At 44.7% G+C, this 20,191-nt stretch overlaps 1 protein-coding gene across 5 annotated transcripts in view; it reads left to right on the forward strand.

The window, feature by feature from the left end:
- Window positions 1-20,191, forward strand: part of PLEKHM3 (pleckstrin homology domain containing M3) — a 183,636-nt gene that overhangs the window by 98,354 nt on the left and 65,091 nt on the right. For all 5 annotated transcript variants that reach the window (XM_027122803.1, XM_027122832.1, XM_027122823.1 and 2 more), the window contains exon 6: window positions 2,386-2,449. In XM_027122803.1, coding sequence (XP_026978604.1) covers window positions 2,386-2,449 — 64 coding nt within the window. The remainder of the gene's footprint in view (window positions 1-2,385; window positions 2,450-20,191) is intronic.

Raw genomic sequence — 20,191 nt, forward strand, 5'->3', positions numbered from 1 at the left:
TCACCCCTTTCGCTTTCGCCTTGTGGTTACCCTGGAAGAGCCGCTGGGGTACGTGGTCAGGACTGTCCCTGCCTGCAGTCTCTCCACCCTCCCGGCTGCCTTCAGGAAGTGGGCATGACCAAACGCGTCAGTGTTACTTTCCTTCTTTTAAAAAGGACCAATGGCTCTATATTGCTGCTGGCCTGAACAGTCATAAACACCTACCTGGAAGAGAGATGTATTATATAGCTATATTAGATATTAGCTATATTATATATTAGATGGTCAGCTCAAACCCACCTCCCTCCTTCCTCCACCTTCATCTCCTGGAAAGAGAAGCACAGGCCTTTGGAGTCAGAAAGTCCTGGCCTTGAATCCCAGCTTGTGACCCTGGGCAAATTAGTTTTTGCCTCTGAGCCTCAGTTCCCTCTCACATAAAATGGAGGTTGTACTTACCACGCGGGGTTGTTGTGAGAATTAAATGATGTACGTTGAGGGCCACACCTGAAGCAGGCTTCTCTTATTGTTAATCCTGTAGGGGGTCATGAGGAGTAGCCCTCTCGATCATCTCTGTCATACGTGTGTGTTATTGAAAATGGAAGTTGGTCATGTCTCATGGTCCCTCCTGGGACCGTGGTCTACCTTCTACAGTAGGGGGCCCTCTTTGTAGGGAAGCTTCATCCCACATGGAGGGATTGAGCACTTTCCCTACACCCTCCCCAGCTGGGCTGGGACTATGTGCTGCTACCTGCCACAGGTTCGGCCCCAAACCATTAGAGTTGAAGGGAGCCTACCCTTAGGAACTGAATTTTATTCCCCAGAGTATAAGGGCCGTGTCACTCACTTGGTCTGTTCGCACTCTTGTGGATGAAACAGGAATTTTCAGCAGAAATCTTCAGAGCCTATCATATATTTATCAGGAGTGCTCCAAACTAGAATATGCCGGTCCCAGACCTCCATGGGGGATGAACTTCACCTAATTGGCTCAGTGCCCTTTTTTCAGTGGCCTAGTACAGGAGCTGGCGCACAGTTGTGCTTAATCAGAATTGGATGGCTAGATAGATGAATGGAAGGGTAAAGGACTTAATCTCTAGGATTTGTCCAGTAATGCATACTTAATTGAAAGACTGAGTAATGAATTCCCCAACAAGCTACGAGTTAGGCCAGTGGTTCTAAACCTTGGCTGCACTAATCACCACGAGAGTTTTTGTTGGAAGACTGATTTCTGGGTTCTAGCCATACTTATGCCCTATTATTTTCAAAAGCTTCCCAAGTGATTCTAATAGACGGCCAAGGTTGGGACCTACCATGCTAGACCAATCTAAAAATATGTACCCTGTGCATAGAACTCTTATTTTCATGTTACCATGTTGTGTTGTAATGATCAGTTTATGTATCTTTCCCTAGCTTGACTTTATTCTCCTTGATATGCTCTGATATGCTCAGGTACTGTGACTGTCTCACTCATAATTCATAATTCCTAGTGCCTGGCACAGTGCTTGGCATGTAGCAGATAGTCATAAATGTTAATTGGTGGCTTCTTTCATTTAGGTGGTACTATGCAATTTTCTTGTATGCTAAGACAAAGAGAAAATGCTAGCACCATGAGTTTTGTTTTGTGTATACGTGTGTGTGTGTGTGTGTGTGTGTGTGTGGTGTTTTCTAACCATCTATGCTTCGGTACCTGTTTGCTTGTCCCTAACTGATTTGTTTTTCCTGTTCACTCACCGTCATTTATCCAGATGCTATGAATTGACAGTAACCAAAGATATTGGACTTTGTCAGGGAGTCTCAATTTGAAATATTTTGTCCCATTATTCCCATCTGTACCTAGGTTCCAAAACTCATCACTGTGCACGTAAGAGGATAGCTCACTAAGTGGTGTTTGGCACTGCCATCTCCCTTAATGAAAGCCATAGGAGCCTCCAGGCAAAGACACACAGGTTGCCCCTCCGGCTGATTTTCTCAACTCTAAAATCTATTCATCTAGACATAGACTAATAGAGCTGGAAAGAGATTTAAGACACCAAGTTCAGTCACCTGCATTAACCAATGAAGGATCTGAAGCTAGGTGGGTTTTAAGACTTCCCTGAGATGACACAGTTTGTTAGGGACGCAGCTGGTACAGGAAACCCGGCACTCTGGTCCTCAGGCCTGGACCATTGCACTGTGCTCCTAGCACCTTGGACTACATCAGAAATCAAAGATCACATCCTTACTCCATTTTTGGTATTTGTGTTAGAAAGAAAAGTATCTGGAAAAAGGTATTATTACAGGTTTCTCAGAGGATGTGGGGAGGAAGAGTATTAGGTGGAAAGGGATTCTTGAATGAGACTTGGAAACTTCTCAGAAAAAGTGTGTTTTGTGGCAACACCACAATTTATCTCTGTTTCTGTCCGTTTTCAGAATTTTCCCCAGAGAATACCTCCTTCAACAGATCCACCTGTATTCCCTCGCTGATCTGCAGCAGGTAAGCACTTAGAGGGGCCATTTCATTTCTGTTTTCTCCCTGGGAAAATGTTTTTGTTGATTATGGCTTTGGCACTGAATTCTGCCCTCATTGGAGTAGTTTTATTCACAAGCCCTAATAATCAGTTATTTTCTGTTCAGAATGAGAAAAGAAAACTTAGTATAAAAAGATATTCTAGGACAATAAGAAATGCTGGCAAGGATATAGAGAAACTGGAGCTCCCATACACTGCTGGGAATGGAAAGTGGTGCGGCCACTTAGGGAAATAGTTTGGCAGTCCCTCAAAAAGTTAAACGTAGAATTACCCTGTGACCCAGCAATTCCACTGCTAGGCATATACCCTAGAGGGTTGAAAACATATGTCCACATAAAAACTTGTACAGGAATGTTCAAAGCAGCATTATTCATAACAGCTAAAGAGTGGCAACAACCCAAATGTTCATCAGCTAATGAATGGATAAACAAAATGTCGTATATCCACGCAGTGGAATAGTATTCAGCCATAAAAAGGAGTGAAGTACTGATACATGCTACAGCACGGATGAACCTTAAGAACAGCACGTTGAAAGAAGGCAGACAGAAATGAATACCTATTTCATGATTCTTACTTTATGTGGACTTCTCTTAGGATGTCCGAAATAGGCCAGTCCATAGAGACAAAGTAGGTGAGTGGTTGCCAGGGCCTGGGGAGAGCCGGGGGTGAGGAGTGGCTGCTGATGGTGTGCGGTTCCCTTTGGGGCTGATGAAGGTGTTCTGGAATTAGTGGTGATGGTTGCACAACTTTGAAACTATACTAAAAGCAGCCAGTGAATTGTATACCTTAAAAGAGTGAATTTTATGGTACGTGAATTATATCAACAAAAAAAGTTGTACAAGGGAAAAAAAGACATAAAAGGCAATGAATATATTAAACTCTTTGACTTGTGCTCACGTCAAACAGTTGGATGACGCTAAATTTTAGTAAAACACAACAGAGCATGTAAGAGTCAAAATCAACTTCTTATACTTTTATTTGTGTATGTATCTCCTTTGAATGACTGACCAGGTTAGCAGCCGGGAAGAAAACCAACATTTTGTCTGTTCAACCCAAAATTCTGAATATGTTAAGCTTTGGTTAATCATTTAAATCAACAGCTCACTCCCTAAGAAGCTTTCAGACACTACATGAAAGCATTGCTTTCTTTTCCATATATTGTGGATTCTTTCAAGAGTCAATGACCAAAAAAAAAAAAAATTGTGACAACTTTCAGAACATCTCAAACTGCTGTGATTCGGTTCTTTTGTTTCTTGCTGTTTTGTCCAGAAGAAATGAGGTCAACTTAATCTGTGTTCAGATCCTTCACTCATTTTTCAAGACTTAAAAAATAAGTTAAACCTTGAAAAGTAATTTAAACTAAGAGTTTCGTGTTCTCTTTATCCCACCAGAAGTAGGCAGGTTATTTTAAAAGGTAGAAATAGTTTTAGAGCATTTTAGTTGGAGAGGGTGAGAGAATACTAGGGTTTTAATTTCCACTTGTACATCCAGTTTAAACCTATTTGCACATATCAGCTCCTTCCCCTCCTTCAGTCTTGCTGTCCTTTACTACGTAATCAGGCACCAGTGATCTGCTGACTGGAGTGGAAAGAGATACAGTTTTAATTATGATTGCCCAGTGGTGTTCAAGGGGAAGAATCAGATACAAGACCCAGTTTACATTTATATATTTTCTAGGACTCTACCTGATCTTAGTATCTGAGGACCGAGACTCTTATCACTGGAGAAGTATATTTAAAGGCACCAGTGACATCTTCTTGTAAAGGTGGTTTAAAATAGAATGGGTGGGCCCCAAAGTGAGTACTTTTTGAGCAAGCCTTTCAAAAATGAGTTTTGATACCAGATGAAGAGAAAGAATCAGTAATTCCATATTCATTTTAGGGTGTCAAAGTAGTGTAGCTATTTGGCATAATAAAGCCTTCTTTTTTAAAGCTTTCCTATACCCTGCTGTCTTTTTCTCTTTTCTTTTTTTTTCCTCCATTGTAATAATCAAACCATACGTGCCAAGCAGCTTACCTAAATCAGTGGCACCAGTATTCTTGGTGGGCCATCAGCCTCGGAGCCCCATAAGCAGCTTAATCAGTTTTCAGCCTCCGTAGTAAAGCGATAGAGGCAATCAACAGCTTATCAAACTCCCTGTGGGCGGGGGCAGCCAGAGCTCCCTTCATCCATTTACTCCACAGTTCACTCTAACCTGGTTCTTTGTGCCTGGATTTAAGATCCCCAAACCTATCGTATTTAGAGGAAGTTTAATTCAATTATTTTTTTCTGCCTGAGGTGGGTTAAATTGGATTTAGCTTTTGATCTGTCTACATCTAGGCTATCAGTACTGAAGGGCACCTCTGCCCCATCTTCCCTTGGTTTCAGAGTAAATTTCTGGCGTGTTTTCTGGATCAGAACTGTTCTTGCAAATAGGTAAGAAAAGGTAACACAAGAAGGGGGAAAAAATACTATTGCTTTGTGACAGAGCATGTCAGGGGTAGCAGGAAACCCAGCCTGACTGACCCAGCTCCCAGCCCCAGCGCGGCCTGTACCATTTCAGCCTCTGTCTGGGGTCTGCATCACCCTGTTTCAAGTCAGCTTCAGGAGTTTCAGAGCAAGTTGTTTCTCCCATTTGATTCCCATCCTTACTCCTAAAATAAAGGTCTCTATAAAAGCATCTCTTCTATCATATGAAATAACTATAGCAGAATGAATTTCAGTTTATAACTTTTGCAGGGAAGAGGAAGAAACTCAACCAAGTAACTGAAGAATTAATCTCAAATAATGGCAATATGAATATCCTTCCTAAAGGCCTAGATTCCTTTCTACAAGTTTCTCTCAAGTGAACTTGAGTTTTCCCATTAGCTTTTATTTGAAAAACAAAATGTAGATATCTTCCTCTCCAGAAAGAAAAAAAAGGTAAAAATTTAATAAACATGGTAAAAGGGGATTTATAATTTAAGTAAATATACAATAATCTTAAAATAATGTAGTAAACAAAACACTAATACCACCCAAATAAAGATGCTGAAAGAATTCTGGTAGCAAAAAATGTGCAACCTTTTTCTCTCTCTCTGTTTTCATTTTTATAAGTAACCATCCCAAAAGTTTCAGCAGGTAGACTCAATTCAACAAATTGGCAGAAGATTTCAAACTCCCTTAATGCCTCTGAAATGACATTCAAGACAGTTTTTTCTCCTCTTCTTAGTATTTGAATTCACTGGCCTCTTTGCATGCACTCTCTCTACTTTTGTACACTTGGACCTGGGAAATAAATAGCACTCACTGACACTGCTTAGCAAAGGGGACTCCCTCTAGTTGTTCTGGGAGCTGTAGTCACCTGCCCACTGGCCAGTGAGTGCTCAGCGTTGCCAGTTATTGGCAACATTTGTAGCTTATGCCAGTGCAGAGTCCCTAATTGTCTTTTTTTTTTCTTTTGGCTGTGTTGGGTCTTCATTGCTGCATGCGGTCTTTCTCTAGTTGCAGCAAGCGGAGGCTACTCTTCATTGCGCTGCATGGGCTTCTCATTGCGGTGGCTTCTCTTGTTGTGGAGCATGGGCTCTAGGCGCGCAGGCTTCAGTAGTTGTGGCTCGTGGGCTCAGTAGTTGTGACTCGCGGGCTCTAGAGTGTAGGCTCAGTAGTTGTGGCGCACAGGCTTAGTTGCTCCACGGCATGTGGGATCTTCCCGGACCAGGGCTCAAACCCATGTCCCCTGCATTGGCAGGCGGATTCTTAACCACTGCGCCCCCAGGGAAGCCCCTAACTGTCTTTTTATTTCACCAGTAAATAAGTTGCTCACTGGGTTTTCCTAGCACAGGCAAAGGTAGTAGTTGACCCCCACACAGTCATTACCTAATCAGTGGCGGCATTTTAACATGTAAGACAGAGCAAGTATCAATACTTCTCCTGTCCTAGTAGCAGGACCAAGGAAGGGCGAAGAAGATGGGGGCAGAGACTCTCCAAATCCCGGGAGCTGGGTGGGGGGGTTGAGGAGGGCACACCCGTTTGAGTTATTCATTTAAGTTTGGAATTTCAAATGAATTTCTGTTCAGCAAAGTAGATATTGTTAGAAGAACATTCAACCTATGCTCTTTGAATGTAAATCTGACAGAATATACTGGTTTTTTAAAAGGTAAAATTTTATAAACAAACTTTCAGGAGGTTTGAATGCATGGTGGTGTTTTGAAATGATAGAACAATTCCTCAGAAAGGATTTGGCAGGCAATGGCTAAGCGTATGTGAATGAATGGACTGGTGCTGGTGCGTGTTTTTAATGGGGAAATGGGGCTGCTTTCTAAGAGCTTTTTTCCCACTTGGATACTTTGAGAAGGGAAAGTAGAATAGAATTTATGTTTCGTTATTTTCAGTCTACCCAGCATTATCAGAAATTCAAGGGAAGACTTTACAACAGGAATACAATAAAAAGATATGCTCCAGTGGGACAGCAGAGACAATACTGTAACCCTCAGTGCGTTAGCTTTTTGTGTTAGTTCTCCCCTTTCCCTGTTGAGTGTGCGACAAACCTTCTCCTTACTCAGATCCCTTTGGTGCTTTTAACACTGACAAGAACGTCCCACATCTTATCAGCAGAATACATTAGTGTATGTGAGTTAGCGTTCAAGAGATCCTGGCTGCTATTAAGGAGCAAATCGGAGCCATGGTTTACTGTGTCATTCCTCGGACCGTGTAAGTGATAGGAGGCTTCTTCTGAAGTTCCTTCTACTTGCTGAAAGGAACGGTCAGACTTGACTTCTAAATTGTGGCTACCTGTGCTCTTGTGACAAAAACCTAAAATGTCTATAAATGACTAACTCTTCTGGTGTTACTCACCTTTGGGACGTATGTAAGTTAAGCAGTGAATGATTCTATTTGTACCCGATCCGTGAGAAAGGGTACTGGATGATCCCAGGGGTGGGGCGGTGGGTTAGGGTGGCCCCCTCCTCACCCGCTCCCTCCACCGCTCACCACCGCACCTGCCAACACACACACACACCTCTTGTGGGACCATCTCAGGAGCTGACTTCCCCATTGTTCACCTTCCCTGGGCCCTGAGTTTTCAAACTAGCCCCTGCCTCCAGGTTAAGGCCATTCGATTCTAGTTAATATGAAACCGAGGCATACCTCATTTTATTGCATTTTATTGCACTTTGCAGATATTGTGTTTTTCACCTATTGAAGGTTCGTGGCAACCCTGCATTGTCAGATAATGGTCAGCAGCTTTTAGAAATAAAGTACTTTTTAATTAAGGCATGTGCTTTTTGTTTGTTTGTTTTGTTTGTTTTTGTTTTTGTGGTAAGCGGGCCTCTCACTGTTGTGGCCTCTCCCATTGCGCGGCAGTGGCCTCTCCTGTTGCAGAGCACAGGCTCCGGACGCGCAGGCTCAGCGGCCATGGCTCACGGGCCCAGCCGCTCCGCGGCATGTGGGATCCTCCTGGACCGGGGCACAAACCCACGTCCCCTGCATCGGCAGGTGGACTCTCAACCACTGCGCCACCAGGGAAGCCCAAGGCATGTACTTATTTTTAGACATAATGCTTATACACTTAATAGACTGCAGTATAGTGTAAACAATTTTCATATGTACTGGGAAACCAAAAATTCATATGACTCGCTTTATGGTGATATTTGCTTTATCTCAGTGCTCTGGAGCTGAACCCACAGTATGTCTGAGGTATGCCTGTATATTACCTGAGAAGAGTAAATTATTATTTTGGCACAAATTCTTTTGTCTTATTAATAAGTTGAAAGCACAGGATAATCAACTGAGGGGAGATAGATTTCAATAGATAAGTTTTAATTATGAGAAAATGATGGAAGAGTCTGAAATTTGGAGTACTTACTAAGAGATGTGAAGTGGGAAGGGTGCCAGGGGAGAGGACCCATAGCCCTCAAGAGCCTTGAAAAGCGAGGAGCAAATCAGATGCATACTGCCTTTCCAGGGGGCCTAGAACAGTCTGAACTGTTTGTTTTATGCTAAAGCAATGAACATTTATACTAAGCAACTGGGCATGTAAATGTTCAATGAATCAATGGATGGATGGATAAATACACACACATACATACAGTATCCTGAACTCATTCGCACTCTCTTCCTTTAAAAGAAAAGCAAACGAATTAATTTAACATAAGCCCTTAAACAAAATGATATTAGTAATGCTGGAATTGACATATATACGCTAATATGTATAAAATAGATAACTAATGAGAACCTGCTGTGTAGCACAGGGAACTCCACTTCACCGTACAGTAGAAACTAACACAACATTGTAAAACAACTATACCCCAATGAAAAAAAAATTTTTTTAATTTAAAAAAGAGGGAGATGGGGCTTCCCTGGTGGCGCAGTGGTTGAGAGTCCACCTGCCGATGCAGGGGACACGGGTTCGTGCCCCGGTCCGGGAAGATCCCACATGCCGTGGAGCAGCTGGACCCGTGAGCCATGGCCGCTGAGCCTGCACGTCCGGAGCCTGTGCTCCGCAACGGGAGAGGCCCCAACAGTGAGAGGCCCGCGTACCACAAAAAACAAAAACAAAAACAAAAAAAAAAAGAGGGAGATGAAAAAGCAAACAAAAAAAAGAAATGCTACTTTGTAAAATAATGCACAGAATTCTAAAACCAAATAAAATCTCTGCTTTTTACATATTGGAGCAACAGTGGGTTGTTCAATGTTGCAAACTTTCTGAACACTAAACCTTCTTGAACTGCTAGCTGGCTTTTCAGTTAGCTTTTTCTCTAGTCCCCCACACCCATGGAGTTCAGGAATTGTCATCCTTGTGACCTAAACATTTGTCAGAATTGGCTCCTGAAGAAACAATGCAAATTGGTGGCCCTACCATGAAGATTTTCTAGTGTGTTCTAGCTAGTGAGTACAACCACCAAAAGGTGACGTTCAAGGCATTTCGAGGCCACTTTTTAAAAACATACTTGGCTGAATACTTCTTCGAGGAAGTTCGCCAGTTATTTTCTGTGGCTCTGCCCCACCAAGCAAACACAGAATCAGAGAATGTTATTCTCTGTGGGTGCTATTCACAGAGTCAGCAGACAAAGGCTGAGCCTAAGTGGGCCCCCAGCACAGCTGCCCTTTCACCGAAGAAGTAACAGGTGATGACCTTTATTCACACGAGGGCTGACGTCTTTGAATCTGCAGCCCCCAGGGACACAGTGCCTCAGTGCCCACAACCAAGTCACTGGTCCCCAGGCCTCAGGAGCCCGAGGAACTTGTATTCATAGCCTCTCAGCACCCCTGATCCCCACGCCATTGTCCACCCCGGCCTTAGCGGTCAGTTTAACTAATTAGGAGCATTTGGATTTAACCAGCAGAAAAACAAAGCGTGACAGCTCGTCTGTGTTGCTCCATGGCCAGAGCCTGTGTCCCCTGCAGCCGTCACAGCCTTCAGAAGCCCCTGAGCATAATCTGGGACGAGACCAGAATGAGGCCTCCATTAAAACATCACTAAATCTCTGTTAGCAGCTTTCATCAGGGTCGGTGCAGCCAGTGAATGAGTTAGGAAAGAGGACCGTAAGTCATTCGGGGAACAAATCATTCCTTTTAAATAAGGGGGGTTTTAAACAGTGAATGTGGGTGTTTCAGGGTGAAGTGAAGGGACCGAAAGTTGCTCTTTGAAGGACTGGCAGGTTGGCAGCAGGGCAAATGGAAAGTCACCGTTGTCAGGAGAGCAGATGGGAACAGTTCCTGCCTCACGGTGTTTCAGATCCCGGGGGAAGGGGAGAGGGAGAAGTGACAAGTACCAGGACTGGAGCCTGGGTCTTCTGACTCCTTCCCTGAGGCATTCAGTCCTCGGAGGCCTGCCGCTCATGACTGCTGGCGTTTTGGTGATGGGGCCGATTGGCCGAGTGGGTTCATACAGATGATTAACAAGGTGGTAGCACAGATTGTTCCTTGTGCCAGCTGGTTAGCCTTTGCCCAGAGAAAACTTTGCCTGCCTGCAGATCCAGGCCCCACCCCTGACTACAGCCACACACTCAGCCCACAGATGCGGTGAAGGACTGGGGAAGGCCGACGGGGGCTGCGGCAGGAAACGTGGCTAGCCAAGGGCACAGTTCTTGCTCCTGTTGGGAAACAAGGTCAGAAAGATGACCTTGGGTGCTGAGTGTTGGATGGAGGGGCTTGTGGTCCAGGTGAGAACGAGCTCAGAGATAAGGAGTCCAGAAGCCAACCGTGAGCCCCTCGAGTATAAACAGCCTGCTAGTAGATGAAGATGCAGCTATACCCCTGGCTGGTGCTCGGTCAGCACTGAGATCATTTTCCCGGAGTCCACTTTCCTGGCCCCCACGTCTACTTTGGCTTCCAGCCATCTGGGTTTTGTTGTTGATTTGGAGTTTGTGTTGTTGTTGTTTCCCACGTATTAAAAAGCATTGTAATACTGACTAGGTGAGGGCCTGGTTTCAAAGACAGTTTACTTAAAGATAGAAAGTAAGGTTAGTGTCACTCTTACTAAAGGTGGAATTGCACTCTTCCCCCTGCCTGACCCCTCAGCCTGCCACCTCACACATAAATATCTTTTGATCCAAACCCTTTCTTGCCCCCTCCTGGTGACTCAAAACTAACCCATCATGTGATCAGAGAAACAAATGCCTACCATACCTTTGGTTGGTTAGTGGGGCATGGTTCTGTGTATTAGTTATCTAGTGCTGCGTAACAAATTACCCCACAACTTAGTAACCTAAAACGAAAGTAGACATTTACTGCCTCCCATGATTTCTGTGGGTCAGGGAATTCAGGAGCAGTTTAGTTGGGCAGTGTGGGTACAGAATCTGTCAGGAGGCTGCAGTCCTGATGTTGGTTGGTCAGGACTGCATCATCTGAAGAAGCCTTGACTGGCTAGAGCATCTGCTTCCAAGGTGGGTCACTCCCCCAGCTGGCAAGTTGGTGCTGATTGCTGGTGGGAGGCCTCTGCTCCTCCCCACATGGGCCTTTCCACGAGCTGCTTAATGAGTGTCCTCATGAGATGCTGGCTGGCTTGTGAGAGACCTGGGAGAATCAAAGCCACGTGACCTCTCCTTGGAAGTCAGCATCACTTCCACGTTCTGTTCACTTGAAATCATCACTAAGTCAGGCCCACATTTCTGGGGCGAATTAGACTCTACTTTCTGAAAGGAGGCATGTCAAAGAATGTGTGAACATATTTTAAAACCACCGTGTTTTGTAATAGCATGTTGTTTTTGTATACTGTGTTACTACCTTTTTAATACCCACTTTATAGGCAAGAAAACTGAGATTTAGAAAAATTAGCTGGCATACCAAAACTACACAGCTTATGCTCAGTGACTGAACCAAGACTGAAGCCGAGGTTTTCTGACTCCTTATCCAGTGTTCTTTCTGCTGTACCTTGAGTGTATGTGTATTAAAAAAAGGCAGCCTCTTGGGTAATGGCATCTCGTACTTCCCATTTTTATGACACAGAGATATAAAGGGGAAAAAAATATTTCCGAAAAGCTCAAGAGGAGAAATACATGAAGTCAGTTACAATTCTTGTAGTTATTTCCTATATACAGTGTGAGAAACATAAGGAAGCAAAAACCCCCTTATCATACATGATACAGTCACAGGGAATAGCCTTGGGCCCCAGAAAGGTGTTTAGGTACTTTTCTCTCACATTTCTTTTATTGCCCTGGTCAAACTTCCCTCATGCCACCAACAGCCAGCATGAAAGGGGCCCCAGGAGTCCTTCTGATTCTTCCTTTCTATTTGGTTCAATTCAGTAAATGCGTGTTGACTGTGCCAGGCACTGTGCAACAGAGGAGGCAAAGGTGAGTAAGTCACAGTCCCCTGCCTGAGCTCACAGTCTAGGGAGGGAGGCACACAAGCATTTTTTTTTTTTAAGTCAGGGGGAGTTGAACTCAGGGTACTCAGGAAACACATCCAACCCAGTGTGGAAGATGATATTTCACAAAGATATCCACAACAGTATCTCCCATCCCACATTCCCTTCTTATGCTGAGACTTTGACATTCTTCCTATTGAGAAGTGGCATCTTTTTTTTCTGAATTTGGGTGGGCCTGTGACCATGGAAGTGATGCTATGTGACTTCTAAGGCTAGGTCATAAAAAGTGATACAGCTTCAACCTGCCACTCTTTGGGAACGCTCACTCTTGTAAACCAGCCACCATGTTTTAAGGAAGCCCATGCTAGCCCGTGCAGAGACCCCACAGAGAGAGGCCACATGTAGTCATTCCAGATGACAGCCATCATCAACCACCAGACATGCGAGTAAAGATACCGCCGAGTGACTCCCCACCTAGCCTTCAAGTCTTTCCAGCAGAGGCTACGATGAGACTGCAGATACCATGGAGGAGAGACAAGCCGTCTCTCCTGTGTCCTGTCTGAAATCCTGACCTGCAGAATCTGAACATATTGACGGTTTTACACCACTAGGTTTGGGGGTAATTCGTTTTATAGCAATAGCAACTGGAACGCCCAGTAACCTGGCTGTCAGGGAAGGCTTCCGACTGGCTGTGATTCTAGATTAAGAGGTGAGTCTCTATAGGCATGAGCTAGGCAGAGGGCAATGGGATGAAGACTTCCAGGCCTTGGTAGCTTCAGACCCCTCAGTGACCTTAACCCACGGTGTTTCTGGAATGGAGGCAAGCAGGAGAAGACTCTCATTGCTGACTTGGACATTTCTGAAGAGTAATTTTCATTACTGATTTTGACAGTTCTGTCTGCATGCTTCAAGATTTTGATAGCTTGTCTCAAAACATGCATGGTATAAGTATGATGGTATCACATCACTTTCCTCAGAAATGAAAGAGTCTGTGGTGTGCCTAAAGCAGCAAAGAGTGTAGAGTTTAGAATCTTTCCATCCCACCTGCACATCTGAAGCATGAGCCCAGTTCTCTATCAAGAGAACTGCCTAGGTGTTCTCGCTATTCATTTACTCATTCAGCAGATATTTATTTAGCACATACTACATGCCCGGAGCCATGCCGGCCCTGAATTTGAGAGGGCTCATTTTCTCAGAAAAGGACTAGTGTTCCTTGATGGTTATGGTCAAAGCCCTGCATTCTGCCTGGGTGCCAAGAATTAGTAGGGGCTACCTATAATTCTGCTGCAACCTAGTGACATCCGGTGGGATTTTACCCCTTGATGTCTCATGCCAGCCATTCTCACATTTGTGGTTGGTCTACAAGGGGCCAGAGGGATGATAAGAAGGCTCTGTCTAGTCAGGTGTCGAGGGCTGATGAGGTTTCTAGCACTTTCAAAATTCATTGGCTTGGCCATCATTAAAAAGTCTACAGATAACAAATGCTGGAGGGAGTGTGGAGAAAAGAGAAGCCTCCTACACTGTTGGTGGGAATGTAAATTGGTGCAGCTACTATGGAAAACAGTGTGGAGGTTCCTCAGAAAACTAAAAATAGAATCACCATATGATCCAGCAGTCCCACTCCTGAGCATATATCCAGACAAAACTAAAATTTGAAAAGATACATGCACCCCTATGTTCATAACAGCACTATTTACCATAGTCAAGACACGTGGAACCTAAAATAGGACACAAGTGAACATAGCTACAAAACAGAAACAGGCTCACAGACATAGAGAACAGACTTGTGGTTGCCAAGTGGGAGTGGGGAGGGGTGGGAAGGATCGGGCGTTTGGGATTAGCAGACACAAGCTATTACATAAAGAATGGGTAAACAACAAGGTCCTACTGTAGAGCACAGGGAACTATATTCAATATCCTTTGATAAACCATAATGCAAACGAATATGAAAAAAATATATATATATATATGTATAACTGAGTCACTTTGCTGTACAGCAGAAATTAACACAACATTGTAAATCAACTATACTTCAATAAAATTAAAAAAAGAGAGAGACAAAGTTCATTTGCCTGATGCTCTAGAGATGGAGCCAGGAAGCATGGCAGCCTCACAGGACTGCATTAGCTCGTGTGTCTTAGCGAGAACTGTTGGCTGCATGTGTTAGTGGCCTGCAATTCCATCTACATTTGGAACTTGCTGCTTTTCAATAATTATCACCCCCATCTTTCTGAGGAAAAATTTTAAGGTTGACGGGGGCAGCTTTTCACATTGTTCTTTGTTTTCTATTTTAATTTCTGGCTAACTTCTAGTAAACCATCAACATACTTGCTTCTGGAATTTTAAACAAGATTCAGTCTCATTTGTGACAGCAGGAAAGATCTTTATAGCACAATAAATAAAGAAAAGGTGTAGGGTGCCTCGGTCATTCAAAAAGCTATTGAAGCATTAATAAGCCTGGACTTCCGTAGCTGGGGAGCTGGTTTCTGTCACTCAGAAGGTCACTCTGTTCCAGAGAGCTAGTCACTCACTTATTCATCCATAAGGAGAAAATGATAAATGTCTGTTATGTACCAGACACTTACCATGCCCAGTGCAGGGACAGGAGAGAAAAGGCACAGCACCTGCCCTCTGGGAACACCAGCTCTCCAAGTTCTGTCCTGGTACACCAGCCTAACCAAGCCAGTTCACATTTTAGAGGAGGGAAATATGGCTTCAGAACAGGGTTTTGTTGACTCCGATTCCTGCAGAGGCCAGGAAAGTGGCGCCCGTGCCCGAAGCAGGCCTGAGGTGAGGCTTCAGGCCATGATGAGAAGCCGGAGAGAGCATCCGCCTCTGAAGGGGACAGCTGGTACTCAGAGCCCCAGAGCTGTCATCCCTTCCCCTTTTCCAAGAGAAGCCGGAAATTCGTATTTTTATGTGAAATTTCTCAATATTTAAACACTCTGCAGGCCAAACAAAACACAGCTACTGGTTTTGACCTCTGCTTTATAAAAGAGAATGCCTGCTTTTGTTCCGTCAAACTAATGAATGCTCAATTACGGGAAGGAATTTGGAGGTTAGTGTTAGATTGTGCTCCTCAAAAGGCTGCAGACCCCATTCCGAACCCTTGAGATGCTAACTGACAGACTTGCACAGGCTGACAGCTGGGCTCTGAAAGTGGACACACACAAGGAAACAGGCAAGCTATTCCAGGTCACTTTGCAAGGTCAGGGCAGTAATGCAAACATTCGGAAGGCTGAAGACAAAGGTCAGGTGGCAGTAAGGAAGCCCTACATTTCCTCAAGCTATTGGTTAATAAATCATATTCAAAAGGTATCACCAGATTCTCCCTCCCTGTCACTGCTTTGTGAGGTGGAAAATTAAATAGAAATCAAAACTAAGATGGCTGTCAGGAGCTTTTAGGAGACCAGCAGGCCAGTGTGAGGCCAACATGGGATGAAGTTTCTGCCTGGAACAAAGGTCTCCAAAGGGGTGATGACACCCGACCTTGGGCATTGCAGAGGGGCTGAACGGTGCAGTGGTTATGCACTGAAGCCTTGGAGACTGGCTGCCCACATTCAGATGCTCACCCTAGACTCACTAGGTGACCTTGGGCAAGTCACTTCACTTGGTGCCTCGAGAAGCACTTCATTTCTGAAGTGGGGATAATAATAGTACCTGCCCCAAAATGTGTTTATGAGGCTTAGAAGAGTTAGCATGTATGACACTTAGAACTCTGCTTAACACGTAAGGCTTAGGAGATAGGAGCTGTACCAGTGGTACAAGTACTGGTATAGTGTTGCTAGGAGATGTGGACTTTTATAAATGGCTCCCTGTAGCTTTCTTCAGTGGCACCAAGACTCTGCATCTGTGGACACTAGACTGCAGTTATCACCACAGAAGTAATGCTGGCTACACCCCAGTTCTGCCTCTCAGATTCTGCAAGGGTGTCTAGACCACAGGATCCTGCTGCAGCAACAGTTGCACAGTCACCATACGGAACAGCACCTTGACAGGGAAAGCTTCCTCCTGCCTCCAGGGTGCTCCTAGACCAGACGTCCCCAGTGACCCCACAGGGGAATTGCACCTCGAGAGCCCCCTGCCCCACACCTTCTCCCCCGGCAACAAGATCTCCCTAGGGCTCTGCTAGAACAAGTCAGGTATTACCCTCCCAGCCTCGCCACCTTTGTTAGTCTTGCTGAGAGACCTTCAGAGCTTGAACCAGAAGGTGGGTTTTGGCTTCCAAGTAAAGGTAGGCACATTCGGCACCTGTCTCTGAAGAATGCATGCCCTTTTGGTGGGCTGCGCACAGATGTCTTTTCAGTTTTAACAAAAAGCATTCTGTAAGTTTTATAGAACCATAGAATACCTATTTTGTGTGCTAAAAAAAATACTGAGTCCACGCTATTTCTGCAACTATAGAAGGGAGGAGCTTCCCAGACTGAAATGTTGGCAGAAACAAAGAGAACCCATGTTCCTTCCCACCTGCAATTATAATTTTACTAGCTTGTAAAGCACACACAGATTTGCAGTACATTCTTCCCTTGCAGTTGGGGAGAGGCCCTGCTGCGAGTGTAATTGGCTTTCTAGCTTCCTTTAACGTTGAGGTGGAAGGGAGCTGGACTGAAGGGCCTTTACTCTTAGAATTAACTGATGTTGAATTGTGTTAAAATCCCACGCGTCTCCCTGAATCCATGTGTTCCATTAAATCTTCGTCAGGAGTGGAAACACAGCTTACCTCTGAAAATATCTCCATCCCTATCACTTCTCACAGCTTATAAAAGCCAAGTTTCTTTCTTTTAAAAAAAAAAACAATGCATTTTTAACTTAACCCTCATAGGGATTATTCTCAACCCTGTTAACCCGTGTGGTTAAAGCTATATGGCATCTTTATTTTTTTAATTTATTTTATTTTTGGCTACGTTGGGTCTTTGTTGCCGTGCATGGGCTTTCTCTATTTGCAGCGAGAGGGGGCTACTCTTCTTTTTGGTGCGCGGGTTTCTCATTGCGGTGGCTTCTCTTGTTGCGGAGCACCGGCTCTAAGTGCCAGGGGCTTCAGTAGTTGCAGTACACGGCTCAGTAGTTGTGGCTCGTGGCTCTAGAGCTCAGGCTCCATAGTTGTGGCGCACAGGCTTAGTTGCTCCACAGCATGTGGGATCTTCCCGGACCAGGGCTCGAACCCGTGTCCCCTGCATTGGCAGGTGGATTCTTAACCACTGAGCCACCAGGGAAGCCTATATGGCATCTTTAAATGACAATTTCGTACGGTATATCCAACTTTGGACCACTTTCTTCTCTGGCTTTGGCTCCTCTGTTCCCAAGAGGAGAATCACAAGTGCATTTGGATAAAAACTGCCTTTATCACCTCACTTCTTGGGTCCTGAGTTTCCTCATTTGTGATATGAAAAGGTTGAATTAAGCAATTTTTAAAGCCCTTTCTAGCTCTAGGACTCTGGTTCCATGATTATAGAATCCTTCAGAAGCGATTAAGTTGTGGAAGCCACTCTACCTGTATCTACTTTCTGGGGTTTCCCAGCCAGTTTGCATAAAGCAGCCAAGCTCTGGGCACAGCCAGGAACCTGGGAGGAGAGCCAGATCTTAGCCCCTTCAGTTCTAAGTGACAAATGCAAGATTTCCATTTGCCAAAGGTCAGCTGGTATTTCAACTTGTCATTAAATAGAACTTTGAAACGTTTTCACAAATACAACCTAAAAGACAGCTTACAAAAACAAGTCAAATATTACTGATTTCCTATATTCCTTAAACACAAATTGTCTTTGTAATACCTTACACTCCAGTGGCATTTCGAAACAATGCCCAGCACACAAAAGTTGGCCAATAAAAACATGCGGAAGAGAATATGCCATTTAGTGAGTTTGTTACTAAGATGGGCAGCGTCACTCAGGTTATCTGGTGAACGGTGGGTTGGTTTTCTCGGTGCTAACAGCAGAGATCCCACTGCAGCTCAGACAATAAAAGGATAGAGCAGGGCTTCCCTGGTCGTGCAGTGGTTAAGACTCCATGCTCCCAATGCAGGGGGCCCAGGTTCGATCCCTGGTCAGGGAACTTGATCCCTCACGCATGCAGCAACTAAGTGTTCATATGCTGCAACTGAGGAGCTGGTGAGCCGCAACTAAGGAGCCCACCTGCAACTAAGACCCAGTGCAACCAAATAAATAAATAAATATTAAAAAAAAAAAAGTTGGGGCATTAATAAGGGAAGGTGTAGACCTGATGAGAAAAGGAAATCCAGGGAAGGATACTGTGAATGGATTCTTGGCTGGAGGAGAGGTCAAGGGTGCAGAGAAAGTCTAGGCAATGGTGGGTAATAAAACTGCTGATTGGAGTTTCACCTTTTTCTCCTTTCTCTGCCTACTGCCTGCTGGGAGTAGGGACTCATCATCCTACAGGCAGGTAGAAGGGGCTAGAAAGGGCCAGGATTCTCAGCCTGCGGGCTTCACCCCCGGAGTGGTTAAGGCACAGTCTCACTGAAGGCCAGGGGCCTGCTTACTCCACTCTTATGTCATAGCACTTAGTCAAGGAGAAAGAGAAAGTAACATTCAGGAAACCTACTACCCAAGGTAACAATAGCAGTCTATCCCTTACAAAGTCACATCCTATCTCTGGCACTTAAAATCTTTGTCTGTAAGATGAGAAGGTTGTACTAATTAGATTAACAATGGCTACTTTTTATTATATGCTCAAGAAATGTTAGTTACTTGTATTATTGAGTGCTTACTTTAGGCCAGATCTTGTTTGAAATCTATGTGGATTATCTCATTTAATCCTCACAACAGCCCTATAAGACGGGACAATTATCATCCACCTTTTGCCAGTGGAATGAACTTGCCCAAAGTCATCTAGCTAAAGTGGAGGAGCCAGGACCCAGGCTGTCCTGTTCTAGCACGTACTCTTTTGCTTTTTCAATTTTGTATGAAATTTTTCAGACTTATCAAAACATAAATAACAACTACTACCCGCTGATTACCGCTGTAACTGTAGGTATTCCCTTTGCCAGTGGGCATGCACTCCGAGCTGCTACACTGTACCGTCTGCTTCCAGCACTGACGTTCTCTATTTCTAGAGGCAAACTGGTAGCAAGATCCACCTGGCAGCAAGGCCCAGCCCCACCATTGCTAAAGCCCCACCAAGTCTTTCACTGGGTGGAGGGAGGGAATACTATGGCAAAGAGGGGACCAGAACAAGGTTCCCATGCACCCATCGCTGGCCAGAGAGCCAACACGTGGCACGAATCCCAGAGCCCAGGACACTTGGTGTAGCCAGTGTGATCATAGCAATCAGGCCCAGCCCCCCACCCAGTTCCCCTACACAGGCCATAGCCCCTAAAATTTTTTTTTTTTTTTTTTTTGCTTTACGCGGGCCTCTCGCTGCTGTGGCCTCTCCTATTGCGGAGCACAGGCTCCGGACGCGCAGGCTCAGCGGCCAGCCATGGCTCACGGGCCCAGCCACTCCGCGGCATGTGGGATCTTCCTGGACCGGGGCACGAACCCGTGTCCCCTGCATCGGCAGGCGGACTCTCAACCACTGCGCCACCAGGGAAGCCCCTAGTCCCTAAAATTTTTACAGATCCGTTTTGAACACTGGCATGGTGGTCGAAACGGAATTTCCAGTTCTATCCAACCCATTGAACTGTAGTTGTCAAAAACAGCAAATTTCTAGAATAAAGAACTGGATAACCCACTGAATATATTAACTTATAGTCCAAAAAGGAATGCAGGCTAAATACATATGGATTTGTGACGCTATGAATTCACTTTTTGTGTTTCAAAAGTTTGGAGTTAACGGATTCTACATTCGTAGCTATGGCTGACCTGTGTCCACGTGTGTTTTTGTATTTACAGCTAGTCTGATTCCAAAAAGGACTTTTGTGGTAGAGCTTCTCTCTCTCCTCTTGTGTGTGTGTGTGTGTGTGTGTGTGTGTGTGTGTGTGTGTGTGTGT

Source organism: Aethalodelphis obliquidens, unplaced genomic scaffold (genome assembly GCF_003676395.1).
Source record: "Aethalodelphis obliquidens isolate GAN/ISIS:26980383/991018 unplaced genomic scaffold, ASM367639v1 scaffold2, whole genome shotgun sequence".
Classification (NCBI taxonomy): domain Eukaryota; kingdom Metazoa; phylum Chordata; class Mammalia; order Artiodactyla; family Delphinidae; genus Aethalodelphis; species Aethalodelphis obliquidens.